The sequence below is a fragment of the Cucumis melo genome, chromosome 8 (genome assembly GCF_025177605.1).
Source record: "Cucumis melo cultivar AY chromosome 8, USDA_Cmelo_AY_1.0, whole genome shotgun sequence".
In the NCBI taxonomy this organism is placed as follows: domain Eukaryota; kingdom Viridiplantae; phylum Streptophyta; class Magnoliopsida; order Cucurbitales; family Cucurbitaceae; genus Cucumis; species Cucumis melo.
In genome coordinates, this window is record NC_066864.1 from 26,885,586 (window position 1) to 26,912,872 (window position 27,287).

General features: G+C 34.4%; 2 protein-coding genes and 1 long non-coding RNA gene across 3 annotated transcripts; all 3 read left to right on the forward strand.

Annotated features, from left to right (window-relative positions):
• Positions 1–3,197: 3,197 nt before the first annotated feature.
• On the forward strand, positions 3,198–9,607 carry LOC127150436 (uncharacterized). Its single transcript, XM_051088186.1, has 7 exons — positions 3,198–3,325; positions 7,917–8,030; positions 8,121–8,377; positions 8,468–8,683; positions 8,759–8,950; positions 9,032–9,386; positions 9,472–9,607. Exons 2-6 carry the CDS (start codon positions 7,922–7,924, stop codon positions 9,353–9,355), a joined length of 1,098 nt encoding a protein of 365 aa, XP_050944143.1. The 5' UTR covers positions 3,198–3,325; positions 7,917–7,921; the 3' UTR covers positions 9,356–9,386; positions 9,472–9,607.
• A 4,382-nt stretch (positions 9,608–13,989) lies between these two features.
• On the forward strand, positions 13,990–15,686 carry LOC103502190 (CBL-interacting serine/threonine-protein kinase 14). The gene has a single exon (XM_008466043.3). It carries the CDS (start codon positions 14,176–14,178, stop codon positions 15,475–15,477), a length of 1,302 nt encoding a protein of 433 aa, XP_008464265.2. The 5' UTR covers positions 13,990–14,175; the 3' UTR covers positions 15,478–15,686.
• A 4,174-nt stretch (positions 15,687–19,860) lies between these two features.
• LOC127150437 (uncharacterized) lies at positions 19,861–21,459 on the forward strand. The gene is made up of 3 exons (XR_007822742.1): positions 19,861–20,894; positions 20,995–21,108; positions 21,196–21,459. It is a non-coding gene; the product is annotated as an uncharacterized LOC127150437 (long non-coding RNA).
• Positions 21,460–27,287: the final 5,828 nt, after the last annotated feature.

Below are 27,287 nucleotides of genomic sequence, written 5' to 3' on the forward strand. Positions count from 1 at the left end.
CTCTTTTTCATGGGGAGGTTTTCTACCCTCATCACTACAAGAGATGGGAGGACTCTCAACGCAAAGAAACGTCAGAAGAAGCAAAAAAAATGTCGGAAAAAGATATCCCAACGTCGTTTACGACATCGGAACACACGTCGAAAGAAACACATTAGGAGAAGGATTCCCGACGCGTGACCAACAAGACGTCGGGAATAACTCTCCCAACGCACATTTTGCTGATGTATCTCACCGCATCGGTAATAACTCTCTGGACGTCCCTTATGCCGATGCATGTCATGGCGTCGATAATTATTTCTCCCGATGTTCCTTATCCGACGTTGGACATGCATCGGAAAAATGATCCCCAACGTATCGTGTACATCCTATTCCCGACGTTATGTTGCGTCGGGAATTCCTTTTTATATGTAATTTTTTTAAAAAAATATGTAACTTTTATTTTTGTTGCTCAAACAAGTTCTCTATTTCTGTGATGACATTCGTTTTGGATTAAATTAAAGCAAATTTAATATAAATTAATAAATTACGAAATACAAACAAAAATTCAAAAAGAAAAGATTTGATATTCATAATACGAAGAAGTACAAAAAACATAATAATGTTCATAATACAAAAAATCTAATATTCATAATAAAAAAAAGTACAAAAAAGTCAAACGTCTCTTAATGAGGCTCGTACGTGCCATTTTACATCGTAGGTCCTACAATGATACAAGAGTAGGTAATTGTAGTACATATATACATATCATCACTGTATACTATCTTTGCAAAAACTTAAGAATAATGGGAACATATATACGTACCGCAAAGCTAAGGATCATGTAGTGGTCATTGTTGTGCTCGAGTCATGTCCTGTATCAGCTTTCGTATTTATTCCATTTCTAAAGCTAACACTTGGTAATTTTTATCTTGCACTTCAATTTGTTCCAAAGTTTGATCAAGTTTAGCTTGTATTTCAATATCTCTTTATGTGGTCGACTGCAAACATGACGTCGTGGAACTGCTCGCACTCGTCATCTTGCGAGTCTTTGGCTTGGGTTCCCAACCAAGGCCTTTTAAGTAGCATGGTCGTCTACCCTACACTTGATCGCATATCTCATCCCCAAAGAGTGGCTGACTATTCTCTAGGGTAGGCTGGGATTGGAGTTCCATCATTTGATTTCGCAACAAATTTAAAAACTAAGTTAGATAACGCAAAAATATATAATGAAAGAGGATAATTAATAAGGGCATAAGTGTTGGTTCGATAACTTACATGTGTGTCCTCTGCGGCCTGCGACACAAACGTCTCAGCTTGAACGTGTGTTTTCCGAAATAACTCCACACGATCGATCGACTTTTCTTTTTTCTCAGCGAGCTCGTGCTGTCGTTGTAGAAACGACTTTAATGCGCTGCTATGATTGTAAAGTTGCTTCTGTCTAGTAGCCTTGTTTGTCCGTGATTGCTCTTGCATGAAAACAATTATATTGTTTATTTCTTATACATATTAAAAGTTGAAATCATAATTAAGCATGACAAATACTTGGAATGTACGGCTCATGTAGTGGTCGCAAAGGAAGTGCCAATATTCATGACATCCAACCAGTACATTTGGTGGGTTGGCACGAGCCTCCTCGAGGTCGCTGTACTTTTTGAAGTGTATGTGACAGTCGGCCCAGAACTCTTTAAATGTGGTGAGCATCTGATGCTCAACAAGCTTATTCATTGCTTGATCATTGAAATCAAGCACAAAAAACCGCTACACATTACAAAAATAACACACTAGATTGGTTAACTTAAATATGTTTCAAATGAAATCATAAATGTGTAGTGGACTTAATTACCTGGAGGTCACCCTTGACGACTATAATGTATTCTCTGCCAACGTCCACTCACTTAAGGCAGCGGACGGGAAATCTCTTTTGCACCCACACGCTTATCGCCTAGCTGAAGCGAACAGTGTGTGGAGAAATAGGCTTCTCCGCTTCAAGGGCGATCGTCATCAGAATGCACCCATTGATTGTAACGTGGTGCTCCAACTCCAAGAGTTGAGACTGCGCACGTCTCCTAGGAGTTGGAGTCGCAGGTGGTTGAGAAGACGACCCTGCTCAATAAATTATAATAACATATAATGTTAGAGAAAAACATGAAATAATCCTAATTAAAATGAAGGAAATTACTAGACTCACTTGCATTGTTGCCCATGGACGACGACCCTCCCGCAAGGTTATCTAAATCGTCCTCAAACTCGAGGAACGTAGCGTCCGTCTCCATAAAATTATTACTTGGGTATGACGATGACATAATGTCTGTGGATATAGAAAACAAACATTCAATAAGCAAATACGAACACAGCTTGAATCAAATATATAAACTACATAAATATGTGGATACGTGGTTTGTCACTATAATTCGTCGTCGTTGCTTGCATGTGACAAGTGTTTATCCACATCGCCGATGAAGTCGTCAGTGACATGACGTACAACCGGTCTTTCAACGATTGTGGGATCAGCGTTAGTCCTACACAGAGTGTCATCCTCAATGTGGTCATCCACTCGATGGCTTACAACGATTTCTAGTACATTAATATGCACGTTCTCAACATCCTCCACTTCTGGCACGTCCCATATACGCTTATTTTGGACGACTTGCACAACTTTCCAATTGCTACCATTTTTTGGGTCATCTACGTAAAAAACTTGATGTGCTTGAGTCGCAAAAATTACAAGTTCCTGTGCATACCAAAAATGGGACGTGTTGAGAGATTTATACCCTAGTTCAACGTATGTTCTTTGACTTTTGTTTACGTCGGTGTCATACCACCGACACTTAACACTACAAGAAAATGGCCCATTCCCGACGCCGAAAATCACGTCGGCATAAAAAACGTCGGGAATAAGGGCTTTCCCGACGCCACCAATAACGCGTCGGCAGATGCGTCGGGGAAAACAATCTTTCCCGACGCACCACGAAGGCGTCGGCAACAATACGTCGGGAAAAGGGACTTTTCCCGACGCCGTGCACAGTGCGTTGGGAGAGGCGTCGGGAATAGGGGTTTTTCCCGACGCCACGTAAAACGTCGGGAAAAGGGGTTTAATGAGCGTCGGGAATTCCCCTTTTCCCGACGCATTTTGGGGGATTTCCCGACGCCTCGTGACTGCGTCGGGAAATCCCCTTTAAATTCATTTCAGTTCTGTATTCACAGAACCGATCGAAGCCGAGAGGAGAGGAGAAAAAGAAAGGAGAAGAAGAAGAAGTCGCCTTGCCGCCGTTGTTTCCTTTTGTTCCGCCGCCGTCCGTCGCCGACCGCCCTCGCCGTTGTTCCTCGTCGCCGTCTGCCACGTTAGGTAAGTGAAATATGTAAATTTATTTGATTTAAGTTTATGTTTTAGGGTTTTTTTTTGATAAAAATTAGTTTAGGGTTATTTTTTATGAAAATTAGTTTAGGATTTTCTTTTGGAATAGATTTTTGTTTGTTAAATGTATTTTTGTATAGAGTGTGTGTAATTTGTAGTTGAATTGAAATTTGAAATTTGAATGGTTTAGGATTTTTGTTTTAGAAAATTGAATAAAATTGAATGGGGGTTGAATTGGGGGAGAGGTTTATTGTTAAATTGAAAATTGAATTGGGAGGGGGGTTTATATTTGAATTGAAAATTGAAAATTGAAAATTGAAATTGGGGGGGGGGGGGGGGGAGGGGAATTTAGTTGAATGGAAAATTGAAATTGGAGAGGGGGGGGGGGGGAGTGGAGTTAATAGTTAAATTTAAAATTGAATTAGAGGGAGGGGGTTTAAGTTAAATTGAAAATTGAGATTGGGGGGGGGGGGGGGGAGGGGAATTTATAGTTGAATGAAAAATTGAAATTTGAAGGGGGAGGGGAGTTAATAGTTAAATTGAATTGGGAATGTAATATGTGTGTTAAGATTTGTTTTTGCTATCCTGCAGTTATGGTAGCATTTTTTGTTTTGAATTTGTTTATGTTTGGGATGGCTATCCTGCAGTTATGGTAGCCTTTTTTGTTTTGAATTTGTTTATGTTTGGGATGGCTATCCTGCAGTTATGGTAGCCTTTTTTGTTTTGAATTTGCTGGTATCAAGGGGTGGTAGTTAGGATAGCTTGAAGTATTTTGTTGTTAATAATTAGGTTGTGTTGGCTATCCTGCAGTTATGGTAGCCTTTGTAGTTTGGAGGGGTTTGTAGGATGTGAAGATATTTTGAAGTATTGTTTTGTTAATAATTAGGTTGTGTTGGCTATCCTGCAGTTATGGTAGCCTTTGTAGTTTGGAGGGGTTTGTAGGATGTGAAGATATTTTGAAGTATTGTTTTGTTAATAATTAGGTTGTGTTGGCTATCCTGCAGTTATGGATAAGGGTTGGATGAAACTTAGAAATAAGTTATCCCTTGAGTATAGACATGGAGTGACCCAATTTTTAGAATTTGCCAAATTTCACGTTGATGCTTACGGACGATTGAGGTGTCCATGCAAGAGATGTTTGAATTTAAATTGGAGCTCATTAGAGGGTGTGGAAAGACATCTGCTGACTATAGGAATATCCCCCTACTACACAGAATGGGTGTATCATGGAGAGTCATTAAGCTATAGAGGTACAGAAAACTTTGAGGAAGGAACTAGTAGTAATCCTTTTAATGAAGGAACTAGTAGTACACAATTTAATGAAGAAGGTGATATCTTTGGTATGCTAAATGATTTACAAGCCCCTATAGAACATGAAGAGGAAATAGAGGAATTTCGTTTGGAAGATGAAATGGCGATGAATGTTGGGGTAAATATAGATGAAGATACAACAAATAATATATTTCAGGACTTATTGAATCAAGCACGTAATGAGTTGTACCCCGGTTGTTCTGAATTTTCGTCGTTGAATTTTTTGGTTAAGTTGATGCATGTGAAAGTTCTAAATGGTTGGAGTAACAAGTCGTTCGACATGTTGTTAGAACTTTTAAGAGCAGCGTTTCCAATGTGTAATAGTACTATTCCTAGTTCATTTTATGAAGCAAAACGAAAACTTCGTGACTTGGGCTTGGGATACGAGACTATTCACGCGTGCAAGTATGATTGTGTATTGTATTGGAAAGAGTTTGCTGATTTGCAACATTGTCCTACATGTGGCAAGGCTAGGTACAAGGTTAATGATAATAGAGGGAAAAAAATTCCGCATAAGGTATTGCGCCACTTTCCTTTAGTACCTAGATTACAGCGCTTGTTTGTATCGCAGGAAGGGTCTGCTGACATGAGATGGCATAGGGACAAACGTGTTGAAACAGATGATGTCTTGAGACATCCAGCTGATGCAGAGGGGTGGAAGCACTTTGATTCTGAATTTCCTGATTTTGCTTCTGATCCACGAAACGTGCGTTTGGGCTTCGCTTCAGATGGGTTTAACCCATTTGGTCAAATGAGTACCTCGTACAGTATGTGGCCTGTTGTGTTACTTCCTTACAATTTGCCACCATGGAAATGCATGAAAGAGACAAATTTCTTTATGTCATTGCTCATACCCGGTCCTAAATCTCCTGGTAGGGAAATTGATGTGTATCTCCAACCATTGATTGAGGAATTGAAAGACTTATGGACTTTTGGGGTGCGTACGTATGACTCTCTTACAGGTCAGTTCTTTCAGCTATACGCAGCCTTGTTGTGGACGATTAATGACTTCCCGGCGTATGGTGACCTATCAGGGTGGAGTACGAAGGGGTATCAGGCATGTCCTATATGCATGAGTGATAGATCGTCCTTCGGGATACGAGGTAGAATATCTTTCATGGGACATAGACGCTATCTTCCACAGAATCACGTGTGGCGTAGAAGTAGGCTACACGATGGAAAGGTAGAGCGTAAGGCTCCTCCTGTGGTGATGAATGGGTATGAAATATTAGAACAACTAGATCAGTTGGAATTTCCAGTTATGAGTAAACATCCTTCAATACAGGATAAGAAAAGAAAGAGAGCTCTTAATTGGACGAAGAAAAGTATTTTTTTCAATCTTCCTTATTGGTCGAGACTTTTGTTACGTCACAAACTTGATGTAATGCACATTGAGAAGAATGTTTGTGACAATTTGATTGGTACGTTATTGAACATCGAAGGGAAAACGAAGGATACCACGAATGCTAGGTTGGACTTACAAGATCTGAAGATAAGAAAGGATTTACATCTTGTAGAAGTGGGTAACCGATTGGTGAAGCCACATGCGAGCTACACGTTGACTACCAGTGAACGAGTAGAGTTTTGTAAGTTTCTGAAATCAGTTAAGTTTCCCGATGGATTTGTTTCCAATATATCGAGATGTGTGCATGAAAGAGAGGGGAAAATATCAGGACTAAAAACGCATGATTGCCATGTTTTATTACATCGACTGCTACCAATTGGTATTCGAGCATTCTTACCGAAGAACATATACACTGCTATAACCGAATTATGTAATTTTTTCCGTGACTTGTGCGCCCGAACGATAAGAGTAAGTGATCTAGACAGATTGCAAGCAGATATCATAATCATACTTTGTAAGTTGGAAAGAATATTTCCACCTGCCTTTTTTAGCGTTATGGTGCACCTTGCCGTTCACTTACCATATGAAACGAAGATTACTGGTCCGGTTTCTTATAGTTGGATGTATCCGATTGAAAGGAGTCTACGAACGTTAAAGCAGTATGTTAGAAACAAAGCACGTCCTGAGGGGTCAATTGCAGAAGGCTATATCATGAATGAATCTAGTACCTTTTGTTCACGTTACCGGTATAGAGACTCGATTCACAAGAGATGAGCGAAATGATGATACCATTGTAGAGAACGAGGTAATTGGTGATTTTGAAATTTTCAAGCAGAAAGTACGACCCTTAGGTGCATCAAGTGTTCATGCTATATCAGAGGAAGAGAAACGACTCTTCCATTGGTACATACTGAATAATGCTGACGAAATAACAGAGTATCGCAAGTAAGCATATTCATCATCTTTGTAATTTTTAAATATTTGTTATATATTGTTCTTACAGAAATTAAACTCATCTCTATTAGGAAACATTTGAGGCTCCAACGTCGACATGCTCAAACTTCTATGGATTTGTATAAAATACATGAACGAGCATTCCCTGAATGGTTTCGAGCACAGGTGTTAGAACTGCGTCAGTCTGCAAACCTATCTGATGATTTCTTCTCACTAGCGATGGGACCATCCTTTGACGTTCGTTGTTACAATGGATGCATCGTTGGTGGTGTAAGATTTCACACTATTGAACTTGATTCTCGACGTACTACTCAAAATAGTGGAATAATGGTCATTGGTGAAAGCGATGCAAGTGGAACTGGAGACAATAATTTCTACGGTGTTCTGGACGAAGTGTTGCACGTACAATATCCGTTGGGAAGAAATGTATGGCTATTTAAGTGTCGGTGGTATGACACGGACGTAAACAAAAGTCAAAGAACGACACACATTGAAGTAGGGTACAAATCTCTCAACACATCCCGATTTTGGTACGCGGAGGAACCTGTAATTCTTGCAACTCAAGCACATCAAGTTTTTTATGTAGATGATCCAAAAAATGGTATCAATTGGAAAGTTGTGCAAGTCATCCAAAATAAGCGTATTTGGGACGTGCCAGAAGTGGAGGATGTTCAGAATGACCATATTAATATAGTAGAAGTTGTTGTAAGCCACCAAGTGGATGACCACATCGAGGATGACACTCTATGCAGAAATGACGTTGATCCCACAATCGTTGAAAGACCGGTTGTGCGTCATGTCACTGACGACTTCATCGACGATGTGGATGAACACTTGTCACATGCAAGCGATGAGGAATTATAGTGACAAATTAAACCACGTATGCACATATTTATATCTAGTTTATATATTTTGATTCTAGCTATGTGTTTGTATTTTGTTATTGAATGTTTGTTTTTTATATGTCCATAGTCATTATGTCATATCGACGATCAAGTTTTATGGAGACGGACGATATGTTCCTCCAGTTTGAGGAGGATTTAGATAACATTGCGGGAGGGTCGTCATCTGTGGGCGACAATACGGGTGAGTCTAAGAATTTTATTCATTTTTAACTTACAAATATTTCATGTAGGGGTTCCTAACTTTATATCTTATTGTCTATTTATTGAGCAGGGTCTTCTTCTCAACAAACGACCCCGACTCCTAGGAGACGTGCGCAGTCTCGACTCTTGGAGTTAGAGCGCCACGTTGCAATAAATGGGCGCATTCCGATGACGATCGCCCCTGGAGCGGAGAAGCCTATTTCTCCACACGCCGTTCGCTTCAGCCAAGCGATAGGCGTGTGCGTGCGAAAGACATTTCCCGTCCGCTGTCTTAAGTGGACGGACGTTGGGAGAGAATACATTGAGGTCGTCAAGGGCGACCTCCAGGTAATTAAATGCACTACACATTTATATATGATTTCATTTGAAACATATCTAACTTTAACCAATCTAATGTGTTATGTTTGTAATGTGCAGCGATTCTTTGTGCTTGATTTCAACGATCAAGCAATGAACAGGTTTGTTGAGCATCAGATGCTCACGACCTTTAAAGAGTTCCAGGCCGACTGTCATAAACATTTCAAAAAGTACAGCGACCCGGAGGAGGCTCGTGCCAACCCACCAAACGCATTGGTTGGACGTGATGAGGATTGGCACTTCCTCTGCGACCATTATATCAGCCGTGCATTCCAGGTATTTGTCATGATTAATTATGATAACAAGTTTTTATATGTATAAGAAATAAACAATATAATTGTTTTAATGCAGGAGCAATCACGGACAAACAAGGCTGCTCGACAGAAGCAGCCTTACAATCATAGTAGCGGGTCGAAGTCGTTTCTACAACGACAGTATGAGCTCGCTGAAAGAAGAGGGCAGCCGGTCGATCGTGTGGAATTGTTCCGGGAAACACACGTTCGAGCTGGGACATTCGTGTCGCAGGCCGCCGAGGATGCGCATGTAAGTTATACCCTTATTAATTATCCACTTTTATTATATATTTTAGCGCGTTACCTAACATAATTTTTAAATTTGTTGCAGAATCAAATGCTGGAACTCCAATCCCAGCCTACCCCAGAGGGTAGTCAGCCACTCTCTGAGGATGAGATATGCGATCAGGTGTTGGGTCGACGACCAGGCTACTCAAAAGGCCTTGGTTGGGGACCCAAGCCGAAGGCCCGCAGAACGGCAAGTGCAAGCAGTTCGTCGACATCTTGTTCGCAGTCCACACAAAAAGAGATTGAATTACAAGCTAAACTTCATGAAGCTTTGGAACGGATTGAAGTACAAGATAGAAATCACCAAGCATTAGCTTCACAAGTGGAAGCTATGAAAAAGATGATTGAAGACCTAACTCGTGCATAACAGGGACCACCACATGATCCCTAGCCCTGCGGTACGTCGTATATGTCTCTATTATTCTTAAGTTTTTGCAATATATGATTATGTATTAAACTTAGTTATTTTTATACCATTTTTAGGACCGAAGGTGTAGAATGACGCGCATACGCACCTCGTTGGGAGATTGGGTCTTATGTTTATGTTTTTTGTATATTGAAAACTATATTTTCTTGTAGTCAACTTATTCGTATTATTAATTTTAATTCTATTTTTTAATTTGTGTTTGTATATTTATTAATTTAATCCAAAACGTCGCCAAATTTTTTTGAGCAATCTGAACATCATTGTGAATGTTTGAGCAAAATATTATAAGGAAAAAAGTAAAAATAAAATATTTAAAAAAATATATAAAAAATATTTCCCGACGTTCATTACGTCGGGAAAAAAAACGTCGGAAAATAGGCTTTCCCGACGCCGTGAGATGCGTCGGCATAAACGGCGTCGGGAATAAGGTTTTCCCGACGCCGTCTATGCCGACGCATCCCACGGCGTCGGGAAAGGCTTTCCCGACGCCGTACCTATTCGGCGTCGGGAAAGCCTCTCGCGACGCATTTCCCCCGACGTTCTTCCCGACATCGTTTTGTACGTCGGGATATCCTTTCCCGACGTTCTTTGCATTTTCGCCGACGTATTTGTGCGTCGGGAGTACCCTCGTCTCTTGTAGTGTAAATAGCCATACATTTTAAGGATATTGTACGTGCAATACTTCGTCCAGAACACCGTAGAAATTATTGTCGCCACTTCCACTTGCATTGCTTTTACCAATGACCATTACTCCATTGTTTTGAGTAGTACGTCGACACAAGTTCCGACATGTGAAATCTTAGACCACCAACAGTGCATCCAATATAACAACGAACGTCAAATGATAGCCAAAACAAATCTTAACACATATTACATTTTCAATTCAAACCCCCATTCCCTTCAAAATTTCTATTCAACCCTCCCCCACTTCAAATTTTCAATTCATCCCTCCACCCTTTCAAAATTTCAATTAACCCCCCCTCCCCCCACTCCACTTCAAAATTTAAATTCAACCCTAAACCTCCCTTCAAAATTTAAATTCACCCCCTTCAAATTTTCAATTCAACCATAAACTCCCCTAATTTCAAAATTTAAATTCAACTAAACTCACTTCAAATTTTCAATTCATCCCTCCACCCATTCAAAATTTCAGTTAAACCCCCCCCCCCCCCCCCCCTTTTTTTTCAAACTTCAATTCAACCATAAACCCCTTCTTCAAATTTCAATTCAACAACATTAAAAGTTTCAATTCAACACACATTCATACAAAAATACATTTAACAAAAAACATTTATTCCAAAACAAAATCCTAAAATAATTTTTTTTTAAAAAAAACCCTAAACCTAAAACTTAACGATTTTAAACTTACCTCAATGTATGGTGGCAGACGGTGGCAAGGAAGGATGGCGGCGAGGGCAACAGCGACAATGGCAACGACAATGGCAAGAGGGCATGGCAGCGAAATGCTTCGTCTTTTGTTTCTCCCTTTCTTTCTTATCTCTCGTTTCGGTTCTATGTTTCACAGAACTAAAATAAATTTATAGGGGATCTCCTGACGCATCATGAAAATGCTAAAAGATTCCACTTACGGCGTCAGAAATGCTCCACCTTTTCGACGCACAATAATAGCGTCAAGAATGCTCCTTATTTCTGACGCCGTCCCCGATGCATAAAGCATGGCGTTGGGGATACATGCTTGCCATAATTAATTTGCCCTAATTTTCGACAGGGCTTTGCCGACGCACCATAATATCATCGGGAATGCTCCTTATTCCCAACGTGTGTCCCGACGCATTATGCATGAAGTCGAAAATAGTTTTTTTCTCTCGACGTCTAATGCTTGGCATCAGAAGAGCCTGTTATTCCTAACGACTTTTCTACCGACGTCTTTCTCTGCGTCGGGAGAACCTCGATTTCTTGTAGTGCATTTCATTTGTGGTCTTTTTGAGATTTGGATGATTATAACGACTAACCATGAAAAGTAATTCTTTCTCTATTTTACCGTAGTTATAACCTTGATTACAATTGTCAAATTTATAACATTCACTTCAGGGAATGAGATTATTGTTCCAGTTGGTCAAGGTTCATATTTTCATTCACCACTATTAAATTTGAAAACACTCTTCACGTCATGAAAATTTTGGTTCTTTAGTTGACTGAATTTTTTTTTAATTTTTAAATCAATAACTCATTATCTTTTTCAACCACAAGAAGACGTTAAGATACGTACATAATATTCTTCAAAATATTTCTCTCGATATTGCTACTGTAGAAGCATATATGAAATGTAGAATAACTGCTTTCTGATGATCATATTCTTAATGATATTTTAGTGTATCAAACATTCATGATAAATAATTATTACTATTAGTACCATATCATAAAAAGTTAATATATATCAAACATGCAAAATAACATGTATTTTATTAATTATAATAAGTAGTGGAAAACTGACTTACTGTTAGGACCTACCTTTGATAGAGGAGAAAGTTAGAGTTCGTGCTGATAACATATTATGAAAATGAAACACAAGAAGAACATGAAAATCAAGAACATATTATATTAAAATAAATTAAATAAGCAATAAATGAAATAAGAAATTAGAAAATTCTCTTCAAATCTCACCCCCCATTTATTTGGAAAGTTTACCAACAATATATCACTCTTTCAAAACCCACAAAATGACACTATTTGTAGGCAATTTAGGTAGTAAGAGGTGAAATGCATGATCTCTAAGGGACATTTTCAAGACATACAATATAGAAGTTGGATGAGAGGGAGAGTAACGCATAGCTTCATAAACACTGAGCTTAAAGAACCATGAGCATCTATTTATGTAATATATAATATAAACTTAATTAAAAAAAAAAGAAGAAAAAAAAAGAAGAAGAAGAAAAAAGGATAGTTGGTATTCATAATTTGAAGAAATAAAGAAGGGAATTAGCCAGGAAACTCTAACTTTTGAGTGAAAGGTAAGTGAGCGTAGAAAACAACATACCATTACATGCAATGCCCTATACAAAAATCAAAGCATAGCACGTGGTTGGCCACAATTTTTTATGCTTATGTCACTCGTGGACCCCACCTTAAATGTTTTTTCCTTTTTTTTTTTTTTTTTTTTTTTTTTTTTTTTTTTTTTAATATCAACCAATTATTCATTCTTACATCATCATTTTATTTTTCGTTTTTAATTTAACTCTAAAAGGCAAAAGCTCCTACCCACCCCAAATGCTCAAAAATCACCTCATAACATAACTAACATAACCATGTCATAATAATCCAAACATTTGTGGTTTCACTCTCAACTTTCCATCTTTCACATTAATTAAATACTCTCACAAAAATTATATATTTTATCTTATAATTTTTACTTTTTTTATTTATTTATTTTTCGAAATAAAATTTACAAACACTTTTGGTTTTAAATTTTTTAAACCTACTTTTTACATATGTTTAAAAAATTTATGTCAACCTTTCTGAGCAGAAATTTTATATCAATAGTAAATTGCCACGTTATTTAACAAGGAGAGAATCGGAGGATCAAGTACTAGATCAAATTACATTGCATCATAATCTACATCAATGCAAGTTCAACTCCACGAAACATGGTTCTTCGAAAACCAGGTGTGATACAAAAAAATAGTAGTTTTTTTTTAATATAACAGGTAAAATTTAGAATAAAATTTTAAAAACTTAATCATCATACTAAATGGTTATTAAATGAAATTTAAAGTTACTTAAACAAATCAAACTTTCTTGTCAACGACACTACTCTTTTTACCTTGTCTTCTCTCATGCTCAAGACCTAAGAAATCCCCACTAGATACATTATTTGTCTCCATGTTGATTACTTCCTATACTAAAAAAATGTAACTAATAATTTAAAGTTATGTATTGGTTTAGAGACTTTTAGGTTCTTATCGGTCTCTAAACTTAGTTGGTAACAATTCGACCTATTCAACTTCTATACTTATCGTTTTGGAATAGTTAGTTAGTTTTTGAACTTTGTTGGTAATAATGTAGTTCTTTGTACTATAAAATTTGTAACATTTAGTCTAAAAAATCCACTAAAATTAGGTATCAATTCTTATTATTTTCTAACATAAAATTCGTATTTTGTAAAGAAAAAAATGTCAAGACTCTAATTAGTTTATGAATTGATTTATGCAATTAATATCATTAAAATCTTAAGCTATTTTCTACCCTAAAGACTAAAGACTAAATAGAATCCGATAAGGAATTGTCATTTCTATAAAAGTTGGACGAGTATTAATGTATTAAAGCATATCTTAAATAAATAAAAATAAGATGACTTTCCTATAATCCTTGGGTTGAAAAAAAAGCTTAGAAATTGAATAACATGAAACACATAATCTAAATAATAAATAAATAAAAAAAAGAATAAAATAAAAGAAAGAAAAAAAGAAAAGAAACGTGGGTTAAATTTGTTTTTTTTCAAGTAATAGGGTAATATTTGTCTAAAATTCTTTTTTTAGTGTTCTATTAATTTTTTCTCATTTGTCATTGGTGGATCCCACAGTTTTGCCTTCAAATACCTTCTCCTCCCCAACCTGGACTCTCTGTACCAATTTCCTCTTCTCACTCAATCTTCTCTCTTCATTTCTCTATTTCCATGGCGGACAACGAGTTCTAATAATTCTTTTAAGCGAATCCCCATACCCCCCCCCCCCCCCCCCCCACCTCTATTATTAAACCCCCATTAACAACATTTCCCATTTGCACTCTGTTTCTCCCTTCCCATGCCGGCCTTCCACGACGACACCCCTCCCCCGGGTCTCCCCCGTGCCGACTCCTTGCCCGAGGGAATTCTCTTCGGTAAGTACGAACTCGGCAAGCTTCTTGGTTGTGGAGCTTTTGCCAAGGTCTACCACGGAAGAAACGTCCTCACAGGACAGAGTGTCGCCATTAAAGCTGTTAACAAACTCAAGGTTCTCAAAGGCGGTTTCACAGCGCATGTTAAGAGAGAAATCGCTATCATGCGCCGTCTCCGTCATCCCAACGTCGTCCGTCTCTTTGAAGTTCTAGCCACCAAGACCAAGATTTATTTCGTTATGGAGTATGCTAAAGGAGGTGAGCTCTTCGGGAAAGTTTCTAAAGGAAGGTTCAGTGAGAATCTCAGTCGTCGGTATTTTCAGCAGTTGATTACCGCCGTTGGATATTGTCATTCTCGAGGGATTTTTCATCGTGATTTGAAACCGGAGAATCTCCTTCTCGATGACAATTTCGATCTCAGAGTCTCGGATTTTGGGCTTAGTGCTCTTGCAGATCAGATTCGCCCCGATGGATTGCTTCATACGCTTTGTGGAACTCCGGCTTACGTCGCACCGGAGATTCTCGCTAAGAAAGGCTACGACGGCGCTAAAATCGATGTCTGGTCTTGTGGTATAATCCTCTATGTTCTTACTGCTGGATATCTTCCTTTCAACGATTCCAATTTAATGTCCATGTATCGGAAGATTTACAGAGGCGATTTCCGTTGCCCTAAGTGGACGTCTCCAGATCTGCAACGGTTTTTATCCAGACTTCTCGATACGAATCCCGAGACAAGGATTACTGTTGATGAGATTCAAAGAGATCCGTGGTTTGTGAAGGGATTTCAAGAGGAGAAGTTTCAATTTCAAGAACTCATCGAAGATCCTGCTTCCGAGGTTTACGGTGATGTGAACAATTCGAAATATTTGAATGCTTTTGATCTAATTTCGTTCTCACCTGGATTCGATTTGACTGGATTGATTAAAGAGACGGAGTTTTCTTCCTGCGTCGAGCGGTTTCTGTCCGCCGAATCGCCTGAGAAGATTATTACGAGGGTTGAGGAGGTTACAAAGTCGGAAAATGCAGCGGTGGAGAAGAACGGTTGGGGAGTGAAAGTGGAAGGACTTGACGGTGGATTCGTGGTGGTGATAGATATTTTCCGGCTGACGGAGGAATTGGTGGTAGTTGAGATTAAGAACAGAGTGAGGGAAACAGATCAAGATGGTGATCAAAGATGGAAAGATGTATTGAGACCTCAACTTGAGTGTTTAATCTACCGGTCGGATTGAAGGAGTTATGGAGGCAAAAATCCGATCCAGGAGGAGGATGCAATCGAGTGAGGAGTTTTACCGGGTTTCATATAAGTTTTTTTCCCGGATTTTTTTTTCCCTTTTGAAAAATATTTCTTTAATTTCTCATCTTCGTCAAAATTTTGTAATTATACTAACTAGTAACTTTTATGCTTTAATACATACATACTACACATACATTATTATTATTATTATTATTATTATTATTATTATTATTATTATTATTAAAATAGAGGGGAAAATAAATCTATATCATAATTGGAATCATTGAGATCTCAATTTATTGAAAAATATTTTAAATATACAAGGGTCCAACATATTAAAAAAATTTACATTCAGACCATTCATTGATTACAATATTTGTATCCATTAAAACATTTTATTAAAATTATAACACTCACAAATTATTACTAAGGAGTTATTAACAAATAGTTTTTCATAAATAAATAAATTTAAAAAAATTATATTCGATGACCTTTTGTATTTTAGTTTTTAAAAATGAAGCGATTGGCTAATATGTTTTATTGTATAGATTTATGGAATGTTTTCGAAAGCAAAGTAAAAAAAAAATTATATAATTTTTGAAACATAAATGTGTTTTTTCTTTTCATTTGATTAAAAAAATCAAATGATTATATATAGTAGAAAATAAACATAATTCTTGAAATCTATACAAACAAAATAATTATGAAATGATAGTAAAGTAAAGTTCTAAATTTCGGATATTAATTAGGAAATTGGAAGAAGTAAATAGAGCACCCAAAATGTGAAGAGAACAGGCGATAAATTTGGAGTTGTGTTATAGAAAATGCTGGAACACACTTGGTAAAGTACAATATTCCTTTTGTATATTATTAGTTTAAGTTATGCAATTTTTTCAACTAAAAAGACATTATTAAGTTGATATTCCTTGTAATTATCTTAATTTTAATAAATTACTTAAACTTTAGTTGTAAAAGAATCTTAATTAAAGACACTGTCAAAGTAATAAAATTATAGTTTTTCTAATTATAGAGAATTTAGGACTTGTAAAATGTAAATAAAAGCAAATTCTTTATGCATTCCTTAAACTTGTCCTAAACTTTGTTGACTAACAGACCATTCAAGTTTCTTTTTTTCTTTTTTTAAAAAATCTCCATATGATTTTGATAGAAGCATATGCCTTAATTATCTTATGATCTATATACCACATATTAACATAATTTCATTTTCAAACACTTAAAATTTTTATATTACTATAAACTACAGGTGTTTGAATTTAAAATTTTAGATAATTAATTAGAATCTCCGAGATCATTAAGATTAGATACTCAAAAATGACGTCGAAATGTATTTGTTTTCTAAGTTCTTAACTGATATATGTTAATTATAAGAATAAGACCCATATTAATTGTTAAACATATTTTACTCATAAGTCTAATATATAATTTAAATTTTTATCACATGCATTTTAGTTTTTATTAATTTAATTTTAAGTTTATACCAATTTTATGTGTTATGTAATAGGAGCGTTTAAAAAAAAAATAGAAAAGTTTGAAAAACTATTTAAAAGATAAAAATTTTAACACTTCATAAAATATTTTTTATAATTTTCCTTAGATATTTAGTGAGCTTTGTGGTTCTTATAAAATATAACATATGAAATAACATACTAATATAATCAATGTTATTTTGGAGAATATATACTATAAGTGTCTTTGAAATAAAATCTTTTAAAAATGTGAAAGAAGTAAAATAAAGAAAATGTCAATACGTAGAGAATGGCATTGAGATGAAAATTTTAGAAACTTGTGATTGAAAGAGGTATTCAAAATATAATTTGTTAGATGGTTGGGTAGGGAAGAAATGCATTATAGATACTCTACCTTCTAACCAACTAAACAAAGCAATTCGATCCCTTTTGTTGTTGAAGTGAAGAAAAAAATATCCCACAATGTAAACTTTCATTGGTTGAGAATGTGTTTGATGGATTTGATTAAAATGATTAGAGTGAATAAAAAACTATTGAAAAGAGGCAAATAGTCTGCTTTTGTATGGTAATAGGGTAATAATATCCCCATCTTTACAAATGGGATAAAAAGTAGTTGCGCATGGAAGTTGAAACCTAATCATAACTACTTTTGGATTAATTTTATCATTACCTTTTAAAAAATATTTACAACTCTAATTTGGTCCATCCCAATCAATTTTTCTTACTCACAATTCCTAATCCATCACACTATAAATAAGGGGTGATAGACATGCTTAAAACACTACTTTTAATTTCTCTCCTATTTCTAGCTTGTTCTCTTAACACTTTACTATATACTGCCTTATGCATCAAAAGTTCAATGACAGGTACACAATGATATTTTTTCTTCTTATCTAACCTATCGTCTCTTTTCTTGAACTACAAATTTATCGTTGAAGGTCTTGTGAATTTACCTGTTCAAATTATACCATTTAATAATATATTTATGTTCTTAATCAATGAAATGAAAATTGGTAAATGAGATTTATATGTTGCTTTTAACTTGTTTAATAGAGAAATAAAAAGTGATTAGAAAATTATATTCGTAGTCCAAACTTTTACATACGATTGAATTTTAATATTTGCAAAAGAAATTTAACATAATTAATTTCGAACACTATTCTAAAACATAAACATATATTCTTTTCATATTTTTATTTCAGATTTGTTAAATAATGTTTAATAATGGCATTATTGTATATCCATAATCCAAACGTAATTTAATATGTGAAACCTTACAACTTATTAAATTTATTATGATAGATAAAGTTTGGCCTCCTCTCCATAATTATTAAATTAAAAATTTAATTACTATGTCACAAATAAGTCTTTACAACAGTTAAAATGTTGATTTTCATAAATATAACAAACCACTCAAATATTTATGGTTCGTGTAACAAAATCTATTTTTTTTTTAATATTTCAGGTTTGTCCTTCCGTCTTTCTTCTCCTCTTCACTGCAATTTCTTTCTATCGTCTTTCTTCTTTTCCTTTTTTCTTTCATTGCGATTTCTTTCCTTTGCCTTTCTTCTTTTTCTCTTCTTTTTTTACATCGTTTAGATTTGGATCCAAATCTAAACGAACTAAATCCAAACGATCGTGTACAAAAAATAGCCAAATCTAAAGGATCGTGTTTAAAGAATCTTGAAAAAGAAATCGTTTAGATTGGAGTATCCAAATCTAAATGGTCGTGTAAAAAAATAAACGATCGTGTAGACAAATCTAAACGATCCACTACAAGAAATAAAGGTTTTTCCAACGCACAAGAAGGCATCGGAAGAAACAAGGTTGAAAAATATGGCTTATCTCGACGCCACTTTTCATACGTCGGGCAAAGGACTTTTTCCTAACGTTGTGATAGAGTCGTCGGGAAAGAAGACAACATTTTCGACGTTTGGGTGTAGGGCGTCGAGAATAATAACTTATCCTGATGCCCTATGCATGCATCGAAAACTCCTAGCCGGAAATTTTCAAACATTAATTATGTCAGATAGAGATTTTCGATGCATTCTGCATGGTGTCGGAGATGTCGTCGGGAGTAAGGGGAGCCTTCGACGTCATTTTTAGTTCGTCGGGAATGGCTTTGGGAGTAATGGGATATCTCGATGCCATTAATGATTTGTCGAAAATGGCATCGGGAGAAAAGGAAATTTTCGACATTTTTGTGCTGTGTTGGTAGTTCCCCTATATAATAGATGTTTCACTTATGTGAAACATAGAACCGAAATGAAAGAGAGAAAGAGAAGATCAGTTCGGCCGGCAAAACAAAGAGAGGAGAAACTTTCGGCTGTCGCCGCCATTGCCCTCGCAGCCGTGAGCCTGCCGTTATGCTTCTGCTACCATCTGGCATTGCACATCCCTATTTGAGGTAAGTTTAAAATCCTAAATCCTTAAAAAGATTAGTTTTATGTTAGGTTTGTTTAAATAGTTTAGATTTTTATTTTTTAAAATTAGTTTTAGGATTTTAATGATGAATTAGTATTAGGATATTGTTTAGGAATAGATTTTGGTTTATGAAGTTGAAATTTTGAATTTTGGTTTTTGGCTATCCTACAGTTATGGTAGCCTATAGTTCAATTTTAATAGTTTATTTCTTAGTAGTTTTGAATAACTTTGTTGTTGATTTGGGATGACTATCCTGCAATTATGATAGCCTTTTTTATTTTGAATTTGTTTATATTTCTGAGGGTTTGAAGGTGTGGTAGTAAGATAGCTTGTAAGATAGCGTTGTTGGAAGGGGTGGGTAAGATGCGAAGATTGAAGTATTTTGTGGTTAATAATTAAGTTGTGTTGGCTATCCTGCAATTATGGTAGTCTCTGTAGTCCGAAGTTAGTTTTAGTGAAAATTTTGAGAGATTGTATATTCAGGGGAGTAAGTTTAGGATGTGAGAGGAGAGGAATATGTTTCTAATCAAACCTATTTATGTTTTAGGGACTTAAACGATGGACAAGGGTTGGATGAAACTTAGGAATAAGTTTTTCCTTGAGTATAGAGAGGGAGTGACCCAATTTTTAGAATTTGCCAACTTTCACGTTGATGCCTACGGAAGTATAAGGTATCCATGCAAGAGATGTATGAACTTAAATTGGAACTCACTAGAGGTTATTGAACGACTATTGGAATATCCCCCTACTACACAAAATGAGTGTATCATGGAGAGTCATTAAGCTTTAGAGGTACAGAAAACTTTGAGGAAGAAACTAGTAGTAACCCTTTTGATAAACAAACTAGTAGTAGGCAGTTTAAGGAAGAAGATGATATATTTGATATGTTGAATGATTTACAAGCCCTGATTGAACAGAAAGAGGAAACAGAGGAAGGTCGTTTGGAAGATGAAATGTCGAGGAATATTAGGGTAGATATAGATGAAGATATAACAAACATATTTCTATGGTGTTTTGGACGAAGTCTTGCACGTTCAATATCCGTTGGAAAGAAATGTCTGGCTATTTAAGTGTTGATAGTATTACACGGACGTCAACAAAAGTCAAAGAACACACATTGAACTAGGGTACAAATCGCTTAACACGTCCCGTTTTTGGTTTGCCAAGGAACTTGTAATTCTTGCGACTTAAGCACATCAAGTTTTTTACCTAGATGACCCAAAAATGGTAACAATTGGAAAGTTAAGTAAGTCGTCTAGAATAAGCGTATATGGGACGTGTCAGAAGTGGACGATGTTGAGAATGAGTACCTGAATGTACTAAAAATCATTGTTAGTCATCGAGAGGATGAGCACATCGAGGATGCGACTCTGTACAGAATTGACGTTGATCCCATAATTGTTGAAAGACCGGTTGTGCATTACATTACCGACGACTTCATCGACGATGTGGGCGAACACTTGGCACATGCAAGTGGAACAAGCAACGACAATAAATTATAGTAACGAACCACGTACCCACATATTTATGTAGTTTATATATTTCGATTCTAGCTATGTGTTTATATTTGCTTATTGAATGTTTGTTTTCTATGTCCACAGGCACTATGTTTTCATTCTCGCTCGCTTTCTTCGAGACGAATGCCATGTTCCTTGAGTTTTCAGAGGATATAGATAACCCTGCAGAAGGGTTATCGTCGATGGGCAACAATACGGGTGAGTCTAATAATGGTATACATTTTAACTTAGGATTATTTTAAGTTTTTTTTCTAACATTATATGTTCTTATAATTTATGGAGCAGATACTTCTCAACCATCTGCGACTTCGACTCCTAGGTGACGTGCGCATTCTCGACTCTTAGAGTTGGAGCGCTATGTTGCAGCCAATGGACATATTTCGATGACGATCGCCCCTAGCACGGAGAAGCCTATTTTTCCATACGTCGCTCGCTTTAGCCAGGCGATAGGCAAGTGTGTGCGAAAGACATTTCCCATCCGCTGCCTTAAGTGGGCATATGTAGGCAGAGAATACATCGATGTCGTCAAGGGTGATCTCCAAGTAAGTCTACTACACATTTATGTTTTCATTTGAAACATATTTAAGTTGACCAAGCTAATGTGTTGTTTTTGTAATGTGTATTAATTTTTTGTGCTTGATTTCAATGATCAAGCAATGAATAGGTTCGTTGAGCATCAGATCTCAGCACTTTTAAAGAGTTTCAAAGGCGATTGTCACTAACACTTCAAAAAGTACAGCGACCCCGAGGAGATTCGTGCCAACCCACCACACTTATTGGAACTTTTGAGACTAATTGACAACTAAACCGAAAATAAAATGGTAAAAATTATAACATTCTATAATATAGGGAACATATAAAAAGTTAAAGTAAAAGTGTAAGGATAAAAGTGAAATATTTTAAAATATTAGGCAACTAAACTTAAAATTAGAGATCAAAAGATTAATATTTTCAAAAATCAATATTAGTTAAAGAATACACTCTTATATTTAATTTGAAAAATAAGTAATTTAGAAAGAAAAATGGACTGTTTGACGACTATTCCAAAAATGTATTTTAAATATTTATCATTAAAAGAGTTTAAATAAAAATATGTTTTTTGAAAAAGAAAATTTCTTAACTCAATTCAAACGGTCTTAAAAGGCCCTAAACGTTTAGGTGATAAAAATTCTAAGATATTTGTAGCCGTTAAAACTTCAATCAACTTAAGTTAAATTACATTTTCTTTACTTATTTAAGTAGAGTTATGTGGTAACATTTTTTTTGGTAGGTTTTGGAAGAAATATATAGTTTATTTAATATTTTTTAAATTGATCTTAAATGATAATTTAAAATTTAAATGGATACAAATATTAGTGTGAAGTTTTAATTGCTCTACAATCTTGGAAGTGAGAAATATCAATCTCAAAGTCATATGAATGTTTTAGACCAAAGTTGATTAGTAGTCCTTTTAATGGAGTTAGAAATTGACATTACAACCTACATGTCGGATTTGAAATATCGCCTTACTTTGTTTTATGTAAATTATTTCATTTAAAAATTACCAAAATATTTTTAATATATATTGTTATTTTTTTTTTAGAAAAGGAATCTATTTTAAAATTAATTTGGATCTTTATCTAAAAGACAAAGCCATAGACGTAATATATAATAAGAATGTTGAATGGACCCCTCTAAAGGAATATATATATATATATATATATATTATTAAAAAATTATATTATATTATTGTCTATTTATTTTAAGTAATACTATGCTTGGGAATTATATTAACCCATGTTCCTTCATCAAAATTCTATTTAAACTATAATTCATATTTATTTCATAGTGTGTTTTGCAACGTGGCATCATTTTACATATTGTTTTGTCTTGACACCAACAAAATGAATCAACCGTATATCTTTTTTATTTATAAGAATTAGTTCTAATTAGGTGTCATGAAAAAAAGAAAAAAAAAGAAAAAAAGAAACATTTGTGGTTGTTCGATTGACACTCTAATGTTCAATTCAACAAGAAGTTGAGTGAATGTCAAAAGCAATGAGTAGTACGGAGAGTTTTCACTCTAAGTTCCAATTATCCTTCTGAATCTTTTGAGCTCATTATAGGCTCTTTCATGGCTCCTTGAGCTTCCTAAAAGTTGATTTAAGCATTTTTTAGGCTAATTTATAAGTTATTTGAGATTATTCTAGGTTTCCTATACATGGGTTTTATAAGTTTCAACACTAAACTTTTCCACAAGATTCTTTAGCTCACTCCAGCTTCTTTTCAAGTTAGCATCTATTCTAGAGTCCTTTATAAGTTCTCTAAGCTCTATCTAAGTCCCCTTGTGAGCATTACAAGCTCATTCTATGCTCTTCCCATGAGCCCTCTACCTCATTCCATGGGATACTATCTTTTTAGACTTTTAGTCTTGACCTATCTTGGTAACCCTATCCATAAAAGCTGCTCTCACTCTCAAGTTTAACTTAGAGTCAATAATCAAATTTCCTTTGGGAAGACTCCCTTCTTCCATGACTTGTGGCCAATCCACTAGTATCAATCTTCTTAGGCAATTTGTGTTCATTATGTATGAAAAAACCAAAAGAATTCCCAAACTCTATATGAGTTGCAACAAAAAAAAAAAAAAAAAAAAAACAAAAAAACAAAAAATCTAATCGTGTACAAAGGTATGCCTCAATTAAGATCGACAATGGAATAAATCTTTCAAAACTCATAAACTTCAATATAAATTCTAATATCTAACACTCCCTTTCACCTATAGGCTTGAAATATGAGAAATTTACAACAAGAGGAAATGAATATCATTTGGAGAACAAGCAACAATGCAAAGTTTGAACACAAAATTACATAAGACCTTCTTGAACCACCTATTCATCTTAGATGGTTGATTGACTCAAAAGCTTAAGCTAGTGAGTAAAGACAAACTTAATATTATATCATTTAACACTTTGTCTCACTTGTGTGCTCCAAATATGAAGAAGACCAAACAAGTGGAAATTGATTTTAAATGAAGAGGAAATAACAATGCAGAAATTTAAATACATGTCCTTCCTAGATTAGTTGCTTTGATGCCATCTTAAATCACCAATTGACTCAAAAGTTTAAGCTTATGAGTGAAGACAAAGTTAATATAATATCTAATAGAAGCTCATCTATCATATTTTTATATTCTATCAAATGGACATAGAAACACTAAAATAACTTTTAGCTTGATGGTAGAGAGGTTCGAATTCTCCAACTCCAATTAACTAAAAAAACAAAAGTAAATAGAAGTTTTAGTTTCAGGTTTTGTAATTTTCTAGAAGAAATTTAAATCACTCGATAGTTGAGAGAAGCAAACACTATTTAAAGTTAAAAGGTGAAGATCAAGTGAAAAGTAATAATAATAAAAAGATTCCTATGATTATTCTAAAGAGAGTTTGAAGAGATGTGCCCTTAATTTGTTGAAAATCTGAACATGATCTCATATCACAAAAAAATGGAGAATGAATATTCAAAGTATATACAATCCATAAGGCCTACATCCTCTAATTGGTTGGTATACACTATGACTTTTAAGTAGAGTCCAAAAGAAGAACCAAACAAATTCAGCCACTAAGTTAATATATATATATACATAAATTCAATATCCCCCTCCAGAAATTTATATTCTAATATAATTCTGCAAACCCATTCATAATATTCATTACATACATAGCAAGAATATAACATTATAAAGAGTGGAAATTTTTGGAAAATATATTTTTATAATTAGTTATATTTACTACGAGGGAGACTAACTCACATCTTGAAACTTATTTATTTATTTTAATTACTATGCTTATGCCCTACTTCAATTTTAATTTTTATATTTTAAAATACTTAAAATTAATTATCCTTCTTTTAATATATCTCTTATATTTAGTCTCTATTAATATATTTCCTAACCAAATTTAAATAATCGTATAAAAAAAAAAAATAAACGATCGTATAGCCAAATCTAAATGATTGTGTACCAAAAATTTTGACAAAAATTGTTTTGCCTGCACTAAAAAATCTTAAAAAACTATTGTTCAGATTTGATTACTCAAATCTAAACGATCAAATCTAAACTAGATCGTGTACCAAATCTAAAAAATCATATAACAACATCTAAAAAGATCGTGTACAAGTAATCTTGAAAAAAAATTGTTTAGATTAGAAATGATTGTGTACCAAATAAATTACGACGCTGTTGACAAGACATTTTTGATATTTGTTAAGAATTTATGGGTTTTTTTCGTTTTTAAATTGGCTTATACCGTATAAATATTTTGACACTTTATTATATTTTTTTTAAAAGGCAATATTATTATCACTGTTGTTGTTATTCTTATTATTAATTATTTAACCAATTTAGGAAAAAACTTTGAAGTTCTAAATGAGATTTACATGAACAAAATTGAAAAAAGGAAAAAAAATCTCAAAGTCATCAATTAAAGCGATATTTTAATCCATTATCTTTTTTATATTAACATAAAAAATTAAATTTGGAAAAAATTGCACAAAATACTTTTGAACTAAGTTTTGTTATAATTAAATTTATCCATCGACTCCTTGAACTATGCATAGTTTGTTGTAGCTGCACCCTAAAATTTTACATTCTAGTTCAATTCTTTTCTTTTGGTCAATTTTCCTTTTACATTTTAAACATGATTTTGGAGGTTACTTCAATCAAATATTTATGTAACTCAAAGACAAGAGCTAACTAAAATTTTATCAAACTAAAAACGTTAATTGCAACCATTAACAAATTAGATGTTCCAATTGATCAAATTAAAAATATAATAGTGTGATTGTGATAAACCAAAAATTTAAATAGTGATTTATCAAATTAAAACTAATTAGATATACTTATAATAAACCGCATAGTTTAAAGAGTTGTTTGTCTAATTTATCTTTAAAATAATAAAAACGATGATTATAACAAAAACTCCTCTTTTCTTTCTTTCCTCTTCTTTTGCCTCTAACTCGTCTTCTCGTTGGCTAACTTTAGCATCTGAGAGATCATCGGCTCAACACGTTTTGTCGCGGTTGACAATGGTTTTTTTTTTTTTTTTTTTTTTTTTTTCATTTTTGCTTGCCATATTCATTGCTTTAAGCTAGGGATTAGTTATGGGCAAGAAAGACACATTTGTTATCCAAGTAGTAGAACTTAAGCATTATTAATTATATATAGATATATGTAGGTCCAACAAAAAAACAAAAGGAAAAAGGAATAAATTTGAATGGATAGAAATTATAATAAATGATGGGGGGAAGAATCCATGGAGTGTTATAAGGTACACAAACAAAATTTATGGTGGAGCTTATTTTGGGCCACTTTGAGGATGATAAAGAAGCATAAGGCATTATGTATATATGTGTGATAATGGGATTGGGGAATAAGTTGATATAATAGCCCAACCCCAACAGATCAGGTGCTTCCCCTATCACCTTTTGCTTTCACTGTTTGTTTTCTCTTTTTGGAATTTCTTGTCAACCACACACTTACAAATGTAAATAATTCAACTCTATTCTTATCCTTTCCTATTCAATTGGAACTCTTTCATGACTTCTATCTCTTTGTTTATATTTTAGTTAAATGTCTAAAATGTTCCTATTTTAACTTTGGAAAGATAATGTATATTCAATTACCAAGGTTAAAATAGGATATATATACATTGTATTTCATGAGTTTGAGAATAATTTTTTTGTTATAGTCATCGATTTTTCCTCTATTTTCTTACGTAGGTGTTGGCAAAAATTTCATGTAGAAAAATCACGTCAGATAAGATTTCAACCCAAACTTGTACTTTAACAACGATTAAGTCTTCCTAGAATAAAATATAAATACACACATTAATCTCCAATGTATCATTGGAGTAAAAATATATAAATGTCAGTCAAGAACTAGGAACTTACTACTATGTTCTTTTAGTTCCTCCAATAAATGCGTGAATTGATTAGTATGTATGTGTCATTCGTCTTCAAAACATAATTTACACCAAAATAGGTAACAAAATAGTAACAAATATATGATGCTAAGCAAAATATAGGTGTGAGCCTACAAACTCAACCCATCCAGACCTCATACAATCAATGTCATATTTTGTATAACTACGGAGTGAACCTTTCATTTGTAGACAATATAATGGTTCTAAATGAGTGTCATTCTTAGTAAATTACAAGATGATAGTTTTAAAATTGTTATGCTCACTACGTCTATGGTTGAAGTACTCTTTGAAAAAATTAATCACGTATAAACCGAATGACATAATAACCACATTCAACTACTCCTAATTACTTAGGACATTGTTCATATACATACAAAAATCATATGTATGTTAAAAATAATAAATAATTTACAACAATTCTAA

What these genes read in the sequence shown, in the direction of transcription:
- LOC127150436 (XM_051088186.1), top strand. Translation starts at nt 7,922, where the DNA reads ATGTCATATCGACGATCAAGTTTTATGGAGACGGACGATATGTTCCTC. An exon ending in TCGTCAAGGGCGACCTCCAG is followed by an intron (nt 8,378 to 8,467) that starts GTAATTAAATGC and finishes TGTAATGTGCAG; the next exon opens with CGATTCTTTGTGCTTGATTT. An exon ending in ATATCAGCCGTGCATTCCAG is followed by an intron (nt 8,684 to 8,758) that starts GTATTTGTCATG and finishes GTTTTAATGCAG; the next exon opens with GAGCAATCACGGACAAACAA.
- LOC103502190 (XM_008466043.3), top strand. Translation starts at nt 14,176, where the DNA reads ATGCCGGCCTTCCACGACGACACCCCTCCCCCGGGTCTCCCCCGTGCC.